The sequence below is a fragment of the Scomber japonicus genome, chromosome 21, assembly GCF_027409825.1.
Source record: "Scomber japonicus isolate fScoJap1 chromosome 21, fScoJap1.pri, whole genome shotgun sequence".
Taxonomy (NCBI): domain Eukaryota; kingdom Metazoa; phylum Chordata; class Actinopteri; order Scombriformes; family Scombridae; genus Scomber; species Scomber japonicus.
In genome coordinates, this window is record NC_070598.1 from 10552694 (window position 1) to 10574621 (window position 21928).

Genomic DNA, 21928 nt, shown 5'->3' on the forward strand with positions numbered 1-21928 from the left:
AGGATGCAAGTGTGCAGAGAGCATGACGTGAAAAGTGTCTCGCCTGGGGAGACTAGATGACACATAAGGAAGAAACTAAGTTTACTGGTAATTTTTAAGAAAATGTTATAGTATGCTATAACAGATTTTGATGTGATAGTGCATTTTACAGCCTAAAATAACATATTTCACTGACAATTTCAGTTTTGCAGCAGCATCATTATATTAGATTGAGTGTTTAAGGATGTTGGGATGCTTTAAAAAATGTGTTGAGTCAGTTTGATAGTGTTCTAGTAGAGATTTTGTCCCTGTGGGCCGCCTGGTTGGCTCTTCGTTTGAAGGTGGGTTGGCGTCCGACGCGGCCACGGACCCAGGCTGGACAGCAAGCTCGTTTTTGTTCTCCCCTTCACATTGCCAACTCCAGCTGTCACACAGAGGGACAATAGAGAAGAGGAGGGGGTGCTTTCTGAATGGAAAAAATAAACTGTAGAGCCCCCCGTCACACAGCCCCCCTCCCCAAGACTCGTCATCTGCATTTGACAGGACCCCCGTTCTCCTCTCTTCACCGCCCCTTTTCTTTTTCTTTCTCCTTTTCTCTCCCAGTGCTCTCCATAATCCCCCTTTCTCTCTCTCTCTGCTAAGTGCAGCTGTTGCTCTCCATTGGATTTTTTTTCAAACTGATTGCTAATTAGGATAGCATTTTAGTGAGTTTTATCTTTAAACTTGTTAAACTTGCAATTTTCCTCTCTTTTTTCTTTATTCTGGCAGATCTTTGAGCAGAGCAGAGAAAAGACTTAGCCAATTATGCACAATTTACTTTAGGCTGAGCGTTTTTAGACAGAGCCCAATCTCCCATGCAGCATTCATATAGTTTACAACTACTGTACTGTGTGGTAGCCTCTTATTATAGTGCTCACTTCAGCTTTGAATGCAAAAGCCTACTTTGAAGAATAGACTGCCCCATCTCCCTTATTCTGCTCACATAACTGAATCCCTGGGAGAGGGAGCAGAGGAAAAGGAGAGCCTGAGAAAACAGCAATTCACACACCAAACACAGAGACCCCTAGTAGCTCAACAAATGAGTGACTAGCCCTATGTCCATTCATATCGCCCCTCGGCCCGCAAGCCTATTAGCCAGGCATCGCTCCTTGAACATTCACTGTCGACAACATGTGGAGGCATCGCTATAGCAACCAGTGGATATGACATGTGCAATGGACGGGGACTCCTGAGCTGCTGAATATAAGGAGGGGCTCAGCCTTAACTAAATGATCGCAAAAAACCCAACCCCACCACCTCCCCATCTCTTTTCATTGGCACAGAGGCGCTGAAAGGACTCACTAGTAGGGCTTCTGCACATTCTTCCGAGGCTCGGAAAATCAGGCGGGCATATCCCACATTCTTCTCCCTTTTCTTATTCTCTCCGACTCTCCCTTTTTTTCCTCCTCCTTCTTTTTCTTCATCTTCGTGTTGAAGCCGCGGTCTTTTGTTGGCACTGGGGGACGCATGAGACCCTCGCAGGGGAACTTTTTTTGGAGAAGCGGACTCAGTGGGCGGCCGGGACGCACAAACGCTTCTTGGAGCTTCGGCGGGTGTCAGTGGTTAACCATGCTCTCTGGAATACAAGACACAACCTCCTCCGTTTACTGCAAAGTGTGCGCTCTGCTCCGCGACATGGATTTAGGTAATTATCTCCTGGCTTTAACGTATTTCCGTCCTGTTTTGTGCCTTATTCAGTGTACAAGTTTTAATGCGTTAAAATGCGTAAATTGCGCCTCAAAGGACCGGCCTTAAAAACTTGTGAGCATCACGTAGAAAGCTGTTATTTGTAGCCAATGTGAATGATTTAGTGTGTGCGTGTGTGTCTGTGTGTGTGTGTGTGTGTGTGTGTGTGTGTGTGTGTGTGTATTGCAGAATATATTTAGCATCATTTTGTCAGTATCATCCTCTTCTGCGGTAAAGGGCTGCTGTAGATCGAGTCTAATGGGGAAATTATGATCCATCATCGGAAAATTACGCAAGCAAAATATAGTTAATCTCAATGTAAGCTGATCGATGTATTCATAGTGAAACTTGATCTTGAGCCCGGTGGTTTGGTGTAAGCACATCTGGCTGCAGGGGACAAAGTTTCTGTGCAGGTTCATCCTGCAACTCATCAACCCTGAGAATTGAGCTGTTGGTGATTTAGACTATTTTAAATCATATAGTTCAAAGATTTGCGAAATTATCATTATTTAAAATTAAAATATAATGCAGAAGCTCTTTCTGTTCTATTCTGCTGTTTAATAGCAGAAATTTAGTGTATGCTGACTGAATAGAAATTAAAATTTAATGTTACAATTGTAATGGTAATATGAGTTGGCCTTTATCAAATAGATTCTTTCTATTTATCTCAAATTAATCATTATTTCCCAGTGTTTAGAGGCAGATTTCTCTCTCTTAAAAAAGGCTTCATTTCCCATCAGGAGTGTATTTACAAAATTCAGTTTTATAGAGCACTGGGTGTAGCTAGTATTTTCTTATATAAAAAAAATATTGCATCCTTGAAAAATGTTGCAGCAAGGCTAAATTTTGCATTTCATGTCTAATCTTTTTTTGTTAATCGCAGGACTATCAGTCCCATTTTATTGCAAGGAAACCTTAACTGGATTTAGGGCTGGGGAGGTTTGGCAGTTGTGTGTTTGGGAGGATTTTCCTCTTGTACTTCCTAAAGGTATTGTGATGTGAGTGAATGGATAGCCAGCCGCCCCAACAACACCTCTTTGCCTGACCTTTCCTCTATAATTTGAATAATCCAGAGCACCGAAATCCATCTGCCCCTTGTCTCCTCTCAGATTGGCTAATTCACCAGACCGGGGCAGCATGAATAGAAGAGAGAAACAGAAGGAGAAAGTCTGTTAGAGGCAGAGAGTAATAACTTCACTGAGTTTAGATATATACTCACAAGAGACATGAGCAGACATGTTGAATATGATCAGGAAGGAATCAACAAAAATACTTTTTTGAAGTCAATTTTGATTAGAAGGAGAATTCAGGGGCTGAAAAATCTGATTCGTGATGTTAAAATTTAAAGCAAACATTTTAGCAGTAGGAAAGAATCAGGTTAAATAGTAAAAACGGTAATTCTTAATTATCGTAATAATTAATCCATTGTATGTAGGTTTTTATATATTCATATTTGAAATTTCAGGAATTTTCAGTCAAAATTATTTAATTTTGCTTAAAGTGTTTTTGACTACTTAATTGCTACTATTACATGCTAAATGTAGTCTAGTTAAATCTGGGTGTTTTTTTTTAAGGCAGACTCAAACCAAATTAAATTAGTACAAAAATAATGAATAAAAAAACTCTAAAGGCCCACAAGGTAATTCTTAGCCTCACATCTCTTCTTTACTCTCTCTTTCTGTATCTCCTCTAGTTTCTTTCTCCCAACAACATAACACGATTACCGCCTTCAAACACTCTTTTATGCTTGCAGTGTATTTCAAGCCTGTTTTCTCCCACAGTGGAAATGCTGTTCATTCATTTTAAGGTTTTAACCTAAATATTTTTAAGAGTAGCTACAGATTGTAGAGGATGACATTTCTGATTAACTAGATAAGACTTGGGTTTTTTGGGGGCGTTTTTTAGAATAAAGAAAACATTGGATGAAAAGGGAATATCTTAGGACTGTCAGCACTGGAAATAGATTGAAGCAGGTTTGAACCAATAAGTCCATAGGGGGCACTTTGGTTTCAGAGGCAACAGACTTGAACCACCACTCCAATGTTACATGCTGTGTCGACCGCATTAAATATGTTGAATACTATGTGAGTTTTTCAGGTGCTGTATGTCTTCTATTGTGTTGAGAGAATAATACTACATATATAATTTGCATTCTCAACAAGTACTCCAGCAATGGAAAATTAGTAATATTGTATATAAATGCCATTTAGTCTGTATGTTTAGTTGATCACTCAACAGCACAGACGAGTCATTGGATCGAGGCCATTTCTCCCCTCTGCACCATATATGAGACTCTTTAAAGCTCTCAGTTGTTGTCTAACCTCTTAATGGTTGATTGAAACTACATGCTCAAGCCACAGCAATTGCAATCAACAGCAACTGTCGTCGGGCCCAACACAGTAATCGAAAAGACTTGGGCATCCAACACAACCGATAAAAACATTTGCAATTACGAGCCACAAGGTCAGACCACATTGTTACTGGTCTGAGGTGAAGTGTCTTGTTTTTCAAAATGGTATAACAAGATGTAGCCATCCTTCAGCTGAGCCCATTAGATCCCTCAGGCTAAATGTCAGAGCTCTGCCATTTATTATTATAATATTTTTTTTTCTCCATGTTGTAGATCTGATTCAATTCAACCATCAATCTTTCAATATTGCATGCAGACAATTAGGAGCCTGAGGATGTATTTGTGCACTGTTATTGATATTGCCCTTTAACAGATATTGGCATGTATGAAGTGGATAAAAGTAGACCAAAAAGTCTGTGGAAAGCTGCCTTTAAAAAAATAAAAAATAAATAAAAAGAACATGCTTTGTGTCCAGTCACACAGCAGTGATGTGTATCTGCTCTGTTTTTAAATACAAAACCCATATTAGTAAGATGTCTATATTTTATGCAATCAGCAAAGGAAATCTATAACAGTACATTTCAGGTATCATTAATTATCCCTCCCAATTATTGCTCCTAATTATCGCTGTTATGCTCTCAAAATATTCTGTATCATTGGGGCCCATGGGGAATTTATCATTAGATTAAATGGCCATGAGTGGACCAATCAGGGTGCAAAATTAGCACCAGCCACCATCCTAATGCTGGCAAAAAACAAAATTGGCTAGTATATTTCAGACACAAAATAATGGTTTACTATTGAGTGTCTGTTGAATTTGAACATTTATCTGTCAGTGGCTTGTACATGTTCATATTTTTAAAAAGTTAATTTCCCACCCTGGGACCAATTACACTGATAACAGTCTATGTTAGTTGATATTACAGCACATTAAAAACAAACCTGCTGTACCGAGACAAATGCTATACCTCCCTGTTTGAATTAACATGCAACGTGGGTGTGAATATTTGAAAAGGCTTTTTCTATTCAACCGGTGGTGGATATATGAAGGTCCAGTCTGGGCCCGCCTGTGTCTCTCCAGTCCTGGTAGCCATTAGCTGTGCGGCTTGGGCCAGGGCCTAATCCAGCCAAACTCAGGACCAGAGGAGCTAATTAAGCACAAGCTTTTAGTATCCCAACCTCCTGTAGCTGCACAGTGCCAGCCCACACCATGCCAGCACTAAATGGGGTTGTAAATATCTATAGTGGGGCTCAGTGTGGACACAGCACTGGACAGGCTGGTGATGGGGGTTGACTGAGTCTGAATGCATTATAAGGGAAGTATTAGAGCTGGCTAATGAGTGGGGCTGGTGAGACAGTGGTAGTGGGTGTAAAGAGCAGGGGAGGAAGTGGAGGCAGGTGAGGAAGCACTCGCAGCGCTTTTTTTTTTTTTTCTGTGGAAGGCCAAGACTAACTTTCAAGTGAAAATTGATGTAGTGCAGACTTGATATGGCGGTTGCTGTAAATCAAAAACGACGACATCAATCAGGAAAAAGACAGAGTGGCATCCTTTACTGCTCTGACAGTGTGTTCTCTCCCTGTTTGTTTGTGTTCTCCAGAGGGGCAGTCTGACCCAGATCCCCATGGTGAAGGAGACCAGGGTGGAGTCGGGCCAGTTCCTGCTGCTTTCCGTCCTTTGCATGCTCTTCATCCTGGTGGCACTGGCTGTGTCCGCCACTTTCTTCTGCGTGCGCCAGCGCTCCCACCTCCACATGAAGGAGAAGCTGGCCAGCCTGGGTACTGACACCAGTACTGATGCTACTGCAACCTATCAGGTTAGACCAACCCCTTTACTATGAGCCAATCAGGAGCCAGGACACTTAGCCTGCACTCTGCTATTGGAAGAACGCACATTCTGTTCAGATGCACTTGATTATCTGATTGGTTTGTGAATGTATATGTTTGACTGATTTTCTTCTACTTCCTCTTATGATGGGTTTTAGCTGTTGTAAGATAGTGACTAGCGTTTCTTTTTTGTGCAATGCAGTGATTAAATACCAAAGTCACAGTTTGAGTGTACTTGATCCTTTTTAAGCTTTTTATTTTGTTGCATTATATACTGATTGCTGCAATACATATTCGATGCTTCCAATTATTCACTGCTCACCCTTGCCTGAGTTGTGTGTGTGTGTGTGTGTGTGTGTGTGTGTTGTGTGTGCGCGTGTGTGTGTGCATGTGTGCGTGCGTGCATGTGTCTGTCTGTCTGTCCGTCTGTCTGTCTGTCTGTCTCTCTGTCTCTCTGTCTCTCTGTGAGACAGGGGAATGGGCCGCCACTGTGACCTATTCCCTCTGTTCCTCCAGGGCCACAGGCAGCCTGGGCTGTATTGATTTTCAGCGTTGGGGCTCAGCTGTGCCCAGCATGGCACTCAGAACACATTTATCTGCATGTCGCGTTAACATTTTCAATATTTAATCAGGTTTTCACAGAGCTGCTTTACTGTCAAATGCTGAAGGGTGTTACGGTGTCATAATGATGGTCACAGAGAAGCAAAAATAAGCAAAAATGCTTACAAAATGAATTGTATTTTTTTTTCTTAAATATTAAAACTACATCCATTTGCAGTTATATTATTTTGTCTTTATTCAAAATCTTTTTATCATGTTGTGCTACAGTGCAAATTTAGTGTTATATACGACACCTCTCTCAGTATACCTTTAGGGATCGGATAACTGCTTTGTCAGACATTCATGTGGGTGTGTTCTCTATGTTTGACAGATATTGTGGGAGAGCTGCGTGCTGTGAGAGAGAGAGAGATACTGTATTAGATGGCAGCACACACTGTAGACATTTCCTCTCGGTTTGTTTTCATTCTTATTATCCGTAGTCTGAAAGCGGGAGCACAGACTGACTCAAATCCCACGACTTGTGCTTTAAGGCTCCATGTGTCTCTCCTCTGGCCCCTCCTGGTGCTAACTGCATCACCCTGCCTGCCTCTGGAACGATTTTTTCAGCTCCAGTACAGGGTGGTTCTTTCCAGAGATGTTGAGAAGTAGAATGAATTATGAGGTGGACCTAGATATTGCCCCGAGGCCAAGGCCCAGGGCACCGCTTCATGGCTCTAATCATTAAAGTCTGACGGCGGTAAAGCTGATCCAAGACCAGAGCTTAGAGGGTCCTGCACTCCAGAGGGAAATATCACTATGATAGATCATGAGATAGCATGTGCTTTCACAAGGCATTTTCCCTGGCCTGCTCTGCCCTCGCTGTTATTAATTGAGTATGGTAATGAATTCTGTAGAAATGACTGGCTTTGCCTCCCAAAATCAAACATAATGGGGTTTACAGATTATGTTGAAATTAACAGAGAAAACTAGAGATGAGAATGACCACACCTCATAGGGGTGAATCAGGTAAAGTGTGTGACTGTTACCATGTATTTGTTTGGTAATACATGTATAAGATGACACAACTTGGGCAATATGGGTTTTTTCTTTCACTTTTCTTTCTTTTTCATTTTGTATAAAATTGTATTAGAGTAGATACTGTCTGGTCCTCGAATGTTTGATGCATTGAGGCATGATAGAAGAAAAGCTGAGTCATTGGGAGAGGTTTAATCTTTTTAGCAAGTTTCAGAAACCTGGAGATATCAATCAAAATATAAAATTATATTTCACAACTGGGTAAATGCAATTCTATGTCCATTGGTAATTTGAGTGATGGATACTCTTTTTGGGAAGCAGTCCCAAATTCTTCTGTTATAGAATATTTGTTGCTCTATAGGTTGTGTGGTGATTTTGTGCAGGATTTTAATGTAAAATATCATGTTTTTTCTCATTTAAAAGATCCTCTCTTAAACAATGAAGACAGTAGCTGTATGGCAGCCAGGTGTGACAATAGTGAATTTATTCTGTAAATCGTGTAGGGTTTCTCAACCATGTATTTTTGACATAATTAGTATAAGCTCCATAATCCACCAGGATAAGCCATTAATCTACAGACAAGTAAGGACAGATCAAGTCAGCCGAGATACAGGATTTTATAAAGTGCATTTACAGAACTCAACCCCTAACAGCAGGGATAAGCACATAACATACATAAAACTACTGTTGTCTGCATGAAAAGAATCCATGAAACCTTTTAAGGGGGCCTGTGTAAGAACCCCTGCATTTATGATGACCCAGGGCTTCACCATCATCTCCTGTAATCCCCAGGAGCTGTGTCGCCAGCGTATGGCGATCCGGACATCAGAACGTGTCGAGCGGCCAGAGACACTGCGCCACTCGCGTCTCAACAGTGTGTCATCACAGTTCAGTGATGGTCCTGCAGCCAGCCCGTCAACCCGCAGCAGCACCTCTTCCTGGTGTGAGGAGCCAGTGCCGTCCAACATGGACATCTCAACTGGTCACATGATACTGGTAAGGAACACAAAAACGATGATTCATGTAGTAGAAAAAGTGTCAAGAGAGGAGAGAAGATGAATAAATGGAAGTGGGTTGAGGTGTGGTTTGTTGTCAGGCCCTTAGAGAGCATTTGTGGTTCTTAGCATCTGATTGTTACATCAGACAGCCACAACATCTCATCATCTGTTTTATCACTATGGATAGGTTCACTGTTGTTTGAGACAATGCACTGTTGTGTTGCAGTAGTGAGTGTGTGTAAACTACTTAGGAAGTAAGCAAAGACGTTGAAACAGTTGGATAAAAATTACAAAAACCTGTTGAAATATTCACCTAAAAGTCATGAATTAAAGGACCAGTGTGCAGAATTTAGTGGTATCTAGTGGTGAGGTTGCAGATTGCAACAAACTGAATACCCCCATTCAAGTTTTTAGGGACAACCTACAATGACTACACTTGCAAAAAAAAGGTGAAAGGCCCTTTCTGTGTTTGGTTTGTCCATTCTTGGCAACGTACTAACCCTAACCTATATTTTATTACATTTTTGCCAAGTCAATTAAGCTAAATGTCACTAAATACTACTCACTGCATGTTTAACAGATGAAATTATTTTCTAAAAGTCGAAGCAGCTTACAGTAATGAATAGCTAGCTAGTGCAAAGTAATGGCAAAACGTTTGGAATTTTTAGCATAAAATAATGAATAAACATTTGAAATAGTTGAAATAGTTATGTATGAACAACTGAAATAGCTATATAGCTCAAAGTAATGGATGGTTTAAAAAGTGAATCGCTAAAAGTAATGAGTTGAAACAGATAGCTAAAAATATTGGATGACTAAAACTTGAAATTGATAAATGGTAATAGATAAATGGATAAACACTTTAAATAGATAACACTATCTAAATTAACAATGTTAACATCCAGCTTAAAATAAATTCAAATGAACACATTAGGAACATGATGGGTCATGTAGGGGTACTTGAGTTCATCTGTAAGGACATGTGGGGGTGCGTCAAGTAAAGCTACAAGAAAATACCTCACATTACAGTGTATGCTTTAATGACTCCCTGTGTCTATGTATAGGTTGCGTCCTGAAAACCAGCAGCTTGATTTCTCTCTGTTTAGTCTTGTGTCTCTTTTTCACCCCTCTCTCACCTCTTTCCCTTCAGAACCCTGTTATCTTTGGGGGTTTTGTCCACCATTCTCCCCGCTGTTTTCTCTCTCTTGCTTCATTTTAAACTGTATTGTCTTCATTTTCCCTCCAACTTTTTCCTCAATCTACTGTGTTATTTTCTCTCTTCATCATTCCTTCCTGCATCTCTCTCCTCTGTCATTTTCATCTTTTACTCCCTTCATTTCTTTTACTGCTGCTGCAAAATAAGGCAGACATTGTTTTGTGTGATGAGAGTTGCTGAAAAGTGAAATATCATTACCCATCGGATTGTAATTTGGATGTTTTAGAAATTTTGTTAGGGTTTTTTTTTTCGGGAGGGGGGTTGGGTGGGGGGTTGAAAAAAGCTTTTGGTTCCTTCTACACACAAACACGCAATGGATTGTTTTAATTTTGCACAACTTTCGCTTCATTCATTTGAGACAAGCTTGATAAAAGAGATGGATAGATGCCTTGCAGTGTTTCCATTAATGGAGAGAGCATTCATCACACTGCATGTCTAGCTTTTATATTGGGAGGCTATAATGAATGAGAGTGAATCTGAGTAATGCCTTGTATTGGTGGTAATAGATGGGTTTTGTTGCACTCGTCAAGGCTTGTTTGTGAAGCCCCTTTTGAAAACATTGACAATAGAAAAGCATTTAGCCCTGCAATAACAAAAGAGGCACAGTGAATCATTTCTAGGAGCTGTTATTATTAGCCCTAGTTTCTTCACAGCAGCAACGCAGGCATTACAATGTAGAAAGGTAAAACACACAGGGACCTTTACTTCTCTTTTATGCCGTGATTGACATGGTGATGTCCTATAGGGGTTCTTCTTTAAAATTCCAATGCCATCTCACATGAAACCATGTGTGAGATTGCCTTGTTATCACTGATCTCAGACCTATATTTTCCCATCTCTGCTCTCCTCTCCTCTCATCTCCCCTCTTTCGCTCTTTGGAGCTCACACCGTGTGGAGAAGGATGATGAATACCCGGCTTTCCAAAGCACACATGCTGGAGGTCCTTTTTTTTTTTTTTCCGCGGCCTGATCACCTCACACACACTCACTCACACAGACACTACACTACGGTAAGAATTTGGTGCTGTCAGGATAAATGAACTACAATGTTGCACCCCACCGTGCAGCCCACCTCCAGACTTAAAAAAGTCTTGCATAACGACTTCCAACTTCAAAATCTGAAATTGGATGACTCCATGTGCTGAGTCATCGGCTGTTTTTCTTTTTTTTCAGAGCCTTGACACACCTCTGCTGTCTTATATTTCCCATCCCCTCTCTTCGCCATCTTCAGCTGCAGTATGGTGCTACACCCTGCTAACGTTACCCACCTAATCATTAAAAACGTCAAAAATGATTACTAGATATAATGCAGAAATATGCTGCTTATGTGGCCATATTTCTGTGCTTATTACTGCAGTGCTGTGTCCTTTCAGCACCATGGACAGCACTGTACAGTCACCAAACTTCCTTTTCCTCATAAACACAGCAAAATATCTTCAGTCTGTGCTCTCCTGCTCCAGAAAAAGGGTCAAAATGATGATACAGTTGCTGTTGTTGTAGTGCTGCTTTAGCTTAATCACCTCTCCCCTGAAAAAATAAAGAAAAATCAATAATTATGTAGCTTGAGGCACTTTTTCATAATGTTGAGTAGTTATTGTTCAATTTTAGAAATGATTAATTATGTGCTCAAATGGAAGAAGAAGAAGACTCAGGTGAAGGAAAATAGCCATGCAGCATGTACTCTCAGTGACTTTCCCTAACAATTTTAAATGTAGTGTGTGAGCACAAAAGCAGTGTTGCCCCATTTAAAGCAAAACAATATGTTCTTTTCATTTAGCTATTATTAGTCACACAAAAACATACATATTAATACCTTTTTTTCCACCTCTCGCAGCTGTTTATCATATCATAAAGCTCCCTGTACAAACTGTTACCAGTATTGTTCCTTTTAATTTGACAGTGGAGCTTGACAGTAATGTGTTACCTGTTTTGTCTGGCTCCCCTGGTTGTCCCTTCATCCTGATTTCACCCAGCACCCTCTGCTGCCGAGGAGACTGCTTAGGAAGGATTAGACATTGTTTCCCTGACACCCAGGCCTCCCATCCCAACCCCCTGATTGGCAGACATAATCCCCCCATTCACTAAACCTTCGTTACCCTGTCTCTGGAATACGCCATGGTCCACTGCCTCCCCCTAGAAACGGGAGGGCTTGATAAGGCGCTGCTGGCTGCATTGTATTAAGCAGCGAAAATATGAATTTGGAATGCAATCGATTCAGGGCATCGTTTGAATAGAATGGGATGCAATTCAGAGTGGATGTATCAAGTACACGGAGATGTAATATTGGTAGGGGAGGTGGAATGCTGTCAGCCTGGCAAGCAGAGAGTACTTGTACAGGGTGACAAGAGCACAGTGGTGACAGGCTCTGTCAAGTGGCCATAATGGCATGCTGTCATTTTCATGGGAAGACAGCAATGTGTGTTTGCGTAGGCGATGCACAACAACACACATGCAAATACATGTCTGTTGCCTGCTATTAGAACTGACATGAACTATTTTTTTCTTCTTTTTTTGGGAGGGAGGGTGATTGAGATTTTTGCATGCATAAAATTAAAAGTCCCTGACAGGGATGTTTCAGACTACAACAGCAGAAGTTATATTTCAGAAATATCACTTTATGTCATTAATAGTGCAGGCAGAACACACCGTGCTATCTCATTATGCAGCTGAATTAATCACAAGAGTTACCTCTTCTGTTGTCTAACAATAAACTTTGATTCCCATCGTCGGTTGGATTTCTAACATTCTTATAAGTCTCCTAATATCCTTCGCGTGCATGCAGGAGACATCTGAATTCATGAACTACCAAAGGGTAATTGCCTATTATGCATCGGACAAGCTTATTTGTGATTATCATCTAAGTAGGAATTGTATATATTGTGCAAAGACTTGGATTTCCCTTTTGACAGACAGCAGTGAATAACTCGCATGTAACAATGGAGTGTCACCTCTCCGCTCAGTCTACCTACACTGCCTTTAATATGGGATAAAACCCGGCACATCTGGGTATCACTTTCATTGTATTAGCCAGCTGATCCCTGACATCAGTTTATGAGTCTGTAATCTTCTGCCTCGCACAATAGCGGACTAAACCATTTAACCCCATTGGGAGGGGAGCCATGATACAGGACAGAAAGCGAAACACAGCACTCGCTTAAAAAAGACTCGTCTTGCCAGCTACAACCTCTAAGCTCCCTAAGACTTGCCCTGGTTTGGGAGAATACACACATACACGCACACACACACACACACACACACACACACATACATGGGCAACTACCCCTCCCCCTTCTCTTTTTCCATTTTTGTCTCTCTAGCGAATTCAATTTTGTCTTCTCCAAGTGACGACTTAAATGCAGACAATCTTATCAGTGGCTGTGCAAGCAGTGAGGGACGTGATTGAAACACCCCTGAAGTATTTCCAATGCAGACAAACCTTTCAGGAGTTTTAATTGTGGATTTTCCCCCCTTCCTTTCAGTCAAACGCACATGCACAAACACACAAAAAGCCAAACATTAGCACACCTTCCCCACCTAGATCTTCAGCAGCCTCCTCCTCACCCAGTTGTTACGCTACACAGCAGCTTAGGACAATAATGCTCCATGACACCTGATCATAGCTTTAAAAGGGAAGGTTGTCAAGGCTGCACTGTTATGCTCCAGTTTATTTATTGGTTGACTGTCTTAGAGGAAAATACAATGAAGAAAAAAAAACAGCTGACAGTTGCTCTGATATAATAAAGTTTTGTGTTCAGTTAGTCCAAATTTGCTGCAAAAAACAAACATGGAGTTTTGTTTTACAACCATATTTTGGGACAAATGTAGTTTTCCTCCACATGACTTTGGCTTGTTGTGTAAAATGGCAGCTAAAGTGGTGTCTGTTTTCCTCCAGTCATACATGGAGGACCACTTGAAGAACAAGAACCGTCTGGAGCGTGAGTGGGAGGCCCTGTGCTCCTACCAGGCAGAGCCTTGCGCCTGCAGCATAGGCCACGGCGAGCAGAACTCCAAGAGGAACCGCTCAGATGCCATCGTCGTATGTGAGTCCATTCAAACAAATGTTTTGCCCTGTTTGTTTCTGAGAACGTTGTGTTTGAAAAATAAAAGTCATTGGATATCCAAGCCAAAAGTACACTGTAAAAATATATGTAGGACAAAAAAATCTCAAATAAGAGTTCCACTTTTTTAAGCTTTCCAGCCATATCTCACAGTCCTCACCAACAAATCATGTTATTATATGGTATACTTACATATATAGTATACGGACTGTATGTAAGAATTGGCTTCTGTACTCATGAAACCTGAGGCTTAGTGTTGTTATTTGAAAACCAGTAAGAAGTCTGTCATTTTGGTGAGAAAATGTTCTTTTCAATGCAAATCAACTTGTTCTGAGGCTTCTCTTGGATCAAATGACTTAATCTTTATACTACAAGAGTAATAACTTTTAAAGGACCCTGAAAACTCATTTATCAATCATTAGTCACTCAATCTAGTCTGTTGAGTAAAGCAGTACTACATGAACACATTATTATCTGGTAAAAGTTGGACAATGTTGGTTATTTTATATGAGATATTTCTGTATTTGTGTTTTTTTCTCTGAGCTCTTCTCACTGGTTTGTAGTGGGCAGGGCTCAGTTAGCAAAAAGTGACATCACATATCCCCATGCGTGAATCAGTATTCAGCAGCATTTGAATTACAATCTAATGACAGTTGGCGGGTTGTTTGGTCATTATCAAACACATCTGATCACAAAACACCCACACAGTCTTCAAGTTTTGACTTTTAAACTCTTGATTAATATCAACTGGAGATATATATTTTTAAGCTTTCATTTCAGCTTGCTTACACTGAACAATCCTTAACATTTGAAGCCAAGTTTTCTGGGGCTTTAGCATAAAGCAAAAACATTTAAATGGGTTCAACTTCACTGGCAACAGATCATATGAATCTGGCAAGAAAAGCAGGATTTGAAGACTCAGACTTCTTAAGATAACATTTTCTTATGATTATTTTACTTGGAACATTCCTTATTGAAGGTGGAGTAATTCAGCAGGACTTCAGAGTGGTGTGTATGTGTGTGTGTGTGTGTGTGTGTGTGTGTGTGTGTGTGTGTATGATGAAAGTCTGATGAAATTGCAGTCCCCCCTTAGCCTTTTCAGTTTCATATCCCTCCGTTGCTGCTCAAAATTCTGTTGTTATTGTGCAGCCAGAAAAACAGTGGAAAAGTGCATTAATGAATTATGCATCTCTGTTACAGATGATCATTCCAGGATCACCTTGAAAGCAGAGAATAACCACGGCAACTCAGATTACATCAATGCCAGTCCAATTGTGAGTAATGTTTATTCATTATGGATCTACGTTATGGTTAATATCTGTTGTCTCTGAAGGTTTTTTTGGGGTTTATTTGTTCAAGGAGCACCTGTTGTGGTTTGGATTTTACTTTGAGATAAAAGATGTTTCAAAGGACTTGTCATCGATGCATGTGCATTGATCTTTTTTTTAAACTTTGTTCTCCATGCTGGGAGCCTCGGTGGATTCGTTGTGTCTCGTTGAATCACATTGTTACTCTCCCTGCTTTCAAAATGGCCGCACCCACCCCTCCCCCACCTTTTTTCATCTGCACTAAAAAGAATTACACATTATTTTTTTGGCTAAACAAATGTATCTCCCACAAATCCAGAAACACCTCAGTGTTGGAGAGGGCTAAGGTTATTTTTTTTTTTACTATTTCTCCCCCAAAAACATTGCCAGTCGTGATTTCCCCTGAGGCCGCTGAAAAGGGATTACATCAAAGGGAACAGGAAACTATGCATTTCAAATACAGTGCCAAAATTTCTGTGGAGATAGATGAGGGGGGCACACACAGCTGCACTAAAAGCCTATTACTCTTCAGAAACAAACAATGGAGACTTTTAGATGCTCTATTTATGCCTCAATTTTCTCTAATGGCATATTCATAGAGGTTTTTAGCTCATTTAAACAGTGCTGTAATGTGACATTTGCCATTTTACAGCATAAGTTTATAACACTAACTTAAGTTAATTTATCAAGGGAAGAAAAATTTGTTTTTGGTGCAATCAAGAGAAGAATAAAGTAATCCAAGACTCCAGTGTGTTTTTTTTTTTAATGGATCTAGAAACACAAATGATGTTGAAGATGGGTGAAGTAATGGCAGATGCAGTGGTGTGCGGATGAAAGGACAGTAATTACACCACAAAAGGGACCCCTGGCTGGGCGCAGCAAAACTGTGATAATTATGTCTGTCAATGCTGCTTCTTCCTCCTCATTAGCTTCAGGGCAGTGGCCTACGAGTAAATAATCGGTGGCTTCTTTCTGGGTATCCTGGGTCAAAGAAGCAAAGAGAAGGGGCGATCTGAGCTCCCTGCAAAGCAGAGGGGTAACATACACACAGGAAAAAGCTTGGATGGTGGTTAATGCTTGACCACAAGTGATGCAAGCCCTCCCAGACATACAGCATCATTAGCGTGAGGAGCGGTTCAGAGGAATGTACAAAATGTGGTCAAAGCCTGGTAGTCTTTGTGTTGTCTAGCCTTTTTACAAAATCAAACCCTGTGTGTCTATTTTCTATTTCCCCACCTGTTCACCATACTTTTGTTTTCAGACTATCTGGGTTGAGCTCAACCTGCCATTTAGCCTCCGAGGTCTCTTTCTTATATAAACACAGGATCAAGATGCTACAGCGAGGTGTTGAAAGTTGAGATGTTTCTCCGGGAGCAGATATTTGTGCAAAGCTATTTTAGTACACGCTATTTTACTTCAAACCAAAGGGTGTTTCTTTGCCTCTTTTCTTTTTTTTCTTGTAGTCTATCTTCTCCCCACAATGGCAAGGGGAGGACAGCTGAAACGCAGGACTACTCTTTCATGTTTGCGCTTTAGTATTCATGCAGGGATGTCAGCACACAGCTACAGCATGTCTGTGTCCTTGAGATTGGCTAAACGGAGTGGCAGCACTAGCATTCGGCACCATCCTTTCATTTCAGTGGGAGGGATTTTTTTTTCTTCTTCTTTTAAAACCACGTGAGGAATTTCAACCAGGAAGGATGAAGAGAAAATTTAACAGCATGGTTATACCTAACTGAAGTGTAACACAAGGCGATGAACATAACCTTTTCTGCATTTATGATATAATTGCTGTGAAGATCATTTAAAGTAGGAACCTCAAGGAATCCGTATCATTACATTTTTCACTGCTAAACACTCAATGAAAGAATCTCTAAAGGATCAAAATGACCCCTTTAAGACCAACCAACACTAGCTTTGTATTACTTGTTGGAAGTAGATTTCTATGAGAAAACAATTTGACACTTTTTAATCCACTATAATGAAAATAAATTCCAAGCACAGACATGAGAGGAGTAATAATTAAAAAATATATTTTTTAATTTGTCATTTTGGATTGAAGTTCCTCGTGGCTGTAGCAACCATTTAAAGCATTAGAATTAATCCTGTTGTTGAGGATATTAAACATGAGGAGAGAAAAGTATTATGGTAGTATTAAAGCCATGCAGAGATGCTCCGTAATTATTTTCCTTTTAAGGGTGAATGTCAAAGTCCATGAGCACAAGACAAAAGAGTCTGAATATATCAGAATACAAAGAAAGAAATACATGGAGAAAAGCTAGATGTTTAACTTATTAGCTCATGTTACTGTAGGTGTCCTTGACATATTGCTCTTTATCATAAAAACTCGAGTACATAAAGAAAGTCATTAAATTTGACCCTGTGACTTGCTGTCGTGGTGTTTCTTGATGTTATGCTCTGTGATGTCTCCCTCCTAAAATGACTCTCTTTTATAATTGGACTGCAAAAATGCCTCAATTTCCATTGTGGATGTCCCTCAATGGAAGGTTAACATGCCAAGAAATGACACAAGCACACCTTAAGTCTTATACATATTCTTCTTGTCTCAGTCTATCTATTGTATCTATTGAAGAATGTTAAATGTGCAGTATCCCCAAACTAACACAAATAATGCACTCGCTTGGCATGTCATTATATGCCAAAAATATATCAATAACACTGCTACTCTATACCATGACTATATATGCAGCATTTGTCATCAACATCCCTTCACTGATGCATCTCACACTCGAGGGTGTGCATAAAAATTCATTCAATAAAATGTGATCATTGATTTTGGAGGCGACCCAGCCAACACCTACTCAATCAAGTCTCAATCACATCCCTCAAATCGAGTCGGCCCATGTCATTATGTCGCACCTCTCTCACGTCAAGTGCCTCCAGGCTTTAAGTCCCACCACAATCTCATGTTTCATGCAAAAACATGTCCAACCATAAAAAAAAGAGAGACAGAGAGAGAACGAGAGATGTGAAGGCAATTTGAAGAAGCATATTGAAGAAGATGCCTGAACGATGAGATGATGAATGGGCAAGTTGAGTTATTGAAGGCCTATTTTGAATATTCAATAGGTTAGATGCTTAGTCTCTATGGTCCAATTAGGTGCTGGCACAAGACAAACAACTACAGTGTCCTTTAAAGAGAGACCTTCATCTTTTCATTTGCAATGTGAAGTATGAATATGAGATGGCAGTGTGGCATTCTTCTCATAAACACCAGAGTTCCTCTTTGCTTAACTTTTACTAGATAGAAAATACAGCACAGTTCAAGGTCCTCTCCAGTCTATTTATGCAACATTGTGCTAAAAGCTACTGATCTTTAATATTAACAAATGAAATCCTGGCCTTGTAATTCATGTTCAACCCCACCAACAAATAGTATGCAGTTTCTTTTATATCCAATTTACTCCAATCAGATCCATTAAAACCTAATTTTGAGGACAGGAAGGAAGACAGACAGGAAGAAAGAAGATTTTGGAGAGAGTGAATGAATGAGCAGAGAGAAGAAGAGACACGTTTGTTTTCTCCATCCAGATATGGAGGCTTTGATGGAAGTTGTATCCAGGCAATATGTTTTCATCCACCTGTCCCCGCCTATATACTCTGTCACACTCTGTTCTCTCTCTCCCAGATGGACCATGACCCTCGCAACCCTACTTACATCGCCTCACAGGGCCCACTTCCTTCCACCGTGACGGACTTCTGGCAGGTAAAGCTCATCCTCATTCACTGTCCGTCTTTCATCTTTTTCTGTTTTGTTTGTAGAGCGATGAATGTTTGGAATATCCACAGAGCTTCACCTACTGTCTGCTTTTCTGTGATTTACTCATTCCTAAATGATTGTGATGTCTCCTTTTTGGTCCAAGAAACAAGAGTCTCTTTGGTGGTATTACTCAAAGTGGAAGTAATGTAGCTCAAGTCTATGCCTCTCATTTACTACCATTACTCTTTATTATTTGGGACACAGAGTGAAGCATCTTATTTTATAAAAAATATTTACCCAGTTATGTTTGAAAAACCCAGAAGCTTGTTGAACAATACTTATCACTGCATATCACGGAAGGTATTTTTCTAACCATCCAGATAGAAAGATATTTTATTTGTAGCATGAAAAGATGATTTCCTCAAAGTGTATGTCCTAATTTATGTCCTAGCTGTGCTTTTTCTCAAAACACAAGCAAAATATGAATGTTCTTCTGCATGAAAATATTAGATATTCAAAAGAATCATCAATATATACCAATATATATGATAATATTTCATTTCAGTTCACATTATACAAGGCAACCATTTTTGTATGCATTAGAAAAAAATGCACAACTTTAGAAGCTGGTCAAAATATCTTGTTTATCGCACAACAATGAACTATTATTTCAGAACAGCTGTACATGTTGTTAAATGACCTTTTGGGTTTTTCAAATATCACTGGATTTTTATTTTTAGGAAAAAGTGATGCTTAAGCTCTGTGACGCAAATGTAATGATAAAACAGCTGAATACATACTACAGCACAGCAGCCTTTCATTGTGTATGTAGTATTCTAGTTAAAACACCCACAGGAAGTCTAATATTATGTATAATAATGCTGATGTTTGCTCATATTTGCATTTTCTCAGCACTATTTACATTCCTTCCCTTGTCCATAAATGTCAGACAAGCTCATCATTAATCACTGGATATAGGCTATTGTAAAACATAGCGACTTGCGTGGAGGTATGCCTTAAATGATGCATGGTTGCCAAATGGCGTTCTTATGTGTTAATAGGACAGCACTGTAGTAATTAGTGGGCCCATAACCTCCATATGGTGAAGTAACTTCGCTAGCCGTGACCAGGATGTAGAAGTGTGAAACATAAATCCTCACAGACCAGCTGGCCCAGCACTCTGCACTCTGTATCTTGTACTGAACTGGTACTCATTTCAAATCATTATGATAGTGCTGACTTTGTGTTAGCACAGACGTCGGAGCCCATTTGTGACTAGGGGAGGATGGTACAGCCAAGTTTGGCTTCTAATGCTGTTTTTGTTGTAAATTGCTTTTTAAACTCCACATACAGTCCTCACATGGTGTCCCAATTAATTAAAAACACAAAAACTCAGTAGCTATTATCTGAAATTGTGCGTTAATTGAGTACATCAGTTCAAATAGGAATGAAAGGTGCCATGTTTTCTGTATTTAATTTGTAAATTTGAAAGTGCCTCAAATGACACATTTGATAATTATCTCCTTTAATCTCTTTCTTTATTTTGGTTATTTGTTTGTTTGTCTGCCATTTTTTCCAGTGCCAGGTGAATAAATGCATATCCATTATCTAATGAAATGGGCTATTTAACTAGGAACTCAACTCTAAGTCTTTCCAATTAAGCAGAAAAAAATGGAAAATTAGACACAGATTGAGTGACACACTGAACATCAGTTCTGTGTCTGGAAATAAGTAGTAGTCATTCATTATTCAATATGGTTAACCTTGGATTGTGGCAGTGGGAAAAACACACTCTTTCCCCCCATTAAAAGTAAACAAACAGGGGAAACACTGGCACTCTCATGCAAATGGGCCGTGCAGGAGGCAAATCTTTTTGCTCTGTCCTATCTAATCCACACCGGCCCCAGGCAGCGCTCTGAAAGGCAGCTCTTCTCTAATCCTCCACTTCTCATTCCTCCATCCCTTCATCCCTCACTACTCCATCCAACTTCCCTTCCCTCCCTCTATCACTGGCTATTACCTTGCTTCCTTCTCCTCAGAATTCAATGCAAAAATAAAAAGTCAATCAGCATGAGTTCACAGAGCAGCAACTTCGGTCATTTCAGGCCTTTTCTATTCGGCCTTCCTCTTCTGTATAAGTGATGGATAGTAGGTGTTTGTTTTTGGCCTGGAAATAGTTTATTGCATTAAAAAAAGAGCAGATGGCTGCCTTTTTCACTAGTTGAAGACTGAAAATAGGAACACAGCGTTTTCACACTACCTACAAATATTTGTCAAATCTTACAAGACTAAATGGATACTATTCCCCCACATTATCACCTTGCCTAATCTCATCACATCCTGGCACAGTTGGCACAGTTAGCGTGTAATGTGTCCACTGGGCTGGATCACAGAAGCTTGTGATTAGTGTATAGTCAAGGCCATTGTGTTTTTATAGCAATCATAAAACCTGCGTTTCCTCCTCATTTTCCTAATGGCTGCCGTGAGCCTGTATTTTTTCCCAAGGACACATTAGATTGTGATAAGATGAAATGGAGCAGCAGCGCTGTAGATGTTGTGATGTAGCTCAGACGACTGAGAGGGCGACACATGACGCGCCCTCCTGCTGGTCGACCCAACATTTATCATTTGTCTCACGCAGAGAGGTGACATTTATTCATACTTCCTGGACCGAGATTAAGAAATCAATTTCACTCTAATACAAAGCTGCCTGTAATGCTAATGTGCAATATGTTGCTCCGAGTGGCATAGTTCAGCCACATATTAGTGAATCCTTCGTAATGTCATACAGATGCATATGAGTGCTGTCTCGCGGTGTGTTGGAGGGTTTTCTGACATCTCTGCACCGCTGTGTCTAGATGGTGTGGGAGAGCGGCTGCGTTGTCATCGTGATGCTGACCCCACTCTCTGAAAATGGAGTGAAGCAGTGTCATCACTACTGGCCAGATGAGGGATCTGATGTCTACCACATCTACGAGGTACATAAGATATTAAGCAGAAGTCACAAATCTTGGATGCTTTAAATTTTGAAGAATCAGTTCACATGAATTACAGAATACTCATATTTCTCAGTTAACTCTTATGGTTTGTAGCTGTAGCAATGTCTGCCTTAACCCAAATACAACAAAGGTCAATTTAGTTTGTGGTGCTAACATCATTGAATACATGTGTCTCCA

General features: G+C 40.1%; 1 protein-coding gene across 1 annotated transcript in view; it reads left to right on the plus strand.

Moving 5' to 3' along the window:
- Positions 1-21928, plus strand: part of ptprn2 (protein tyrosine phosphatase receptor type N2) — a 120108-nt gene that overhangs the window by 88851 nt on the left and 9329 nt on the right. The window contains exons 12-17 of the mRNA XM_053342449.1: positions 5653-5868; positions 8246-8449; positions 13559-13706; positions 14925-14998; positions 18681-18758; positions 21611-21730. Of these exons, the coding sequence (XP_053198424.1) occupies positions 5653-5868; positions 8246-8449; positions 13559-13706; positions 14925-14998; positions 18681-18758; positions 21611-21730 (840 nt within the window). The remainder of the gene's footprint in view (positions 1-5652; positions 5869-8245; positions 8450-13558; positions 13707-14924; positions 14999-18680; positions 18759-21610; positions 21731-21928) is intronic.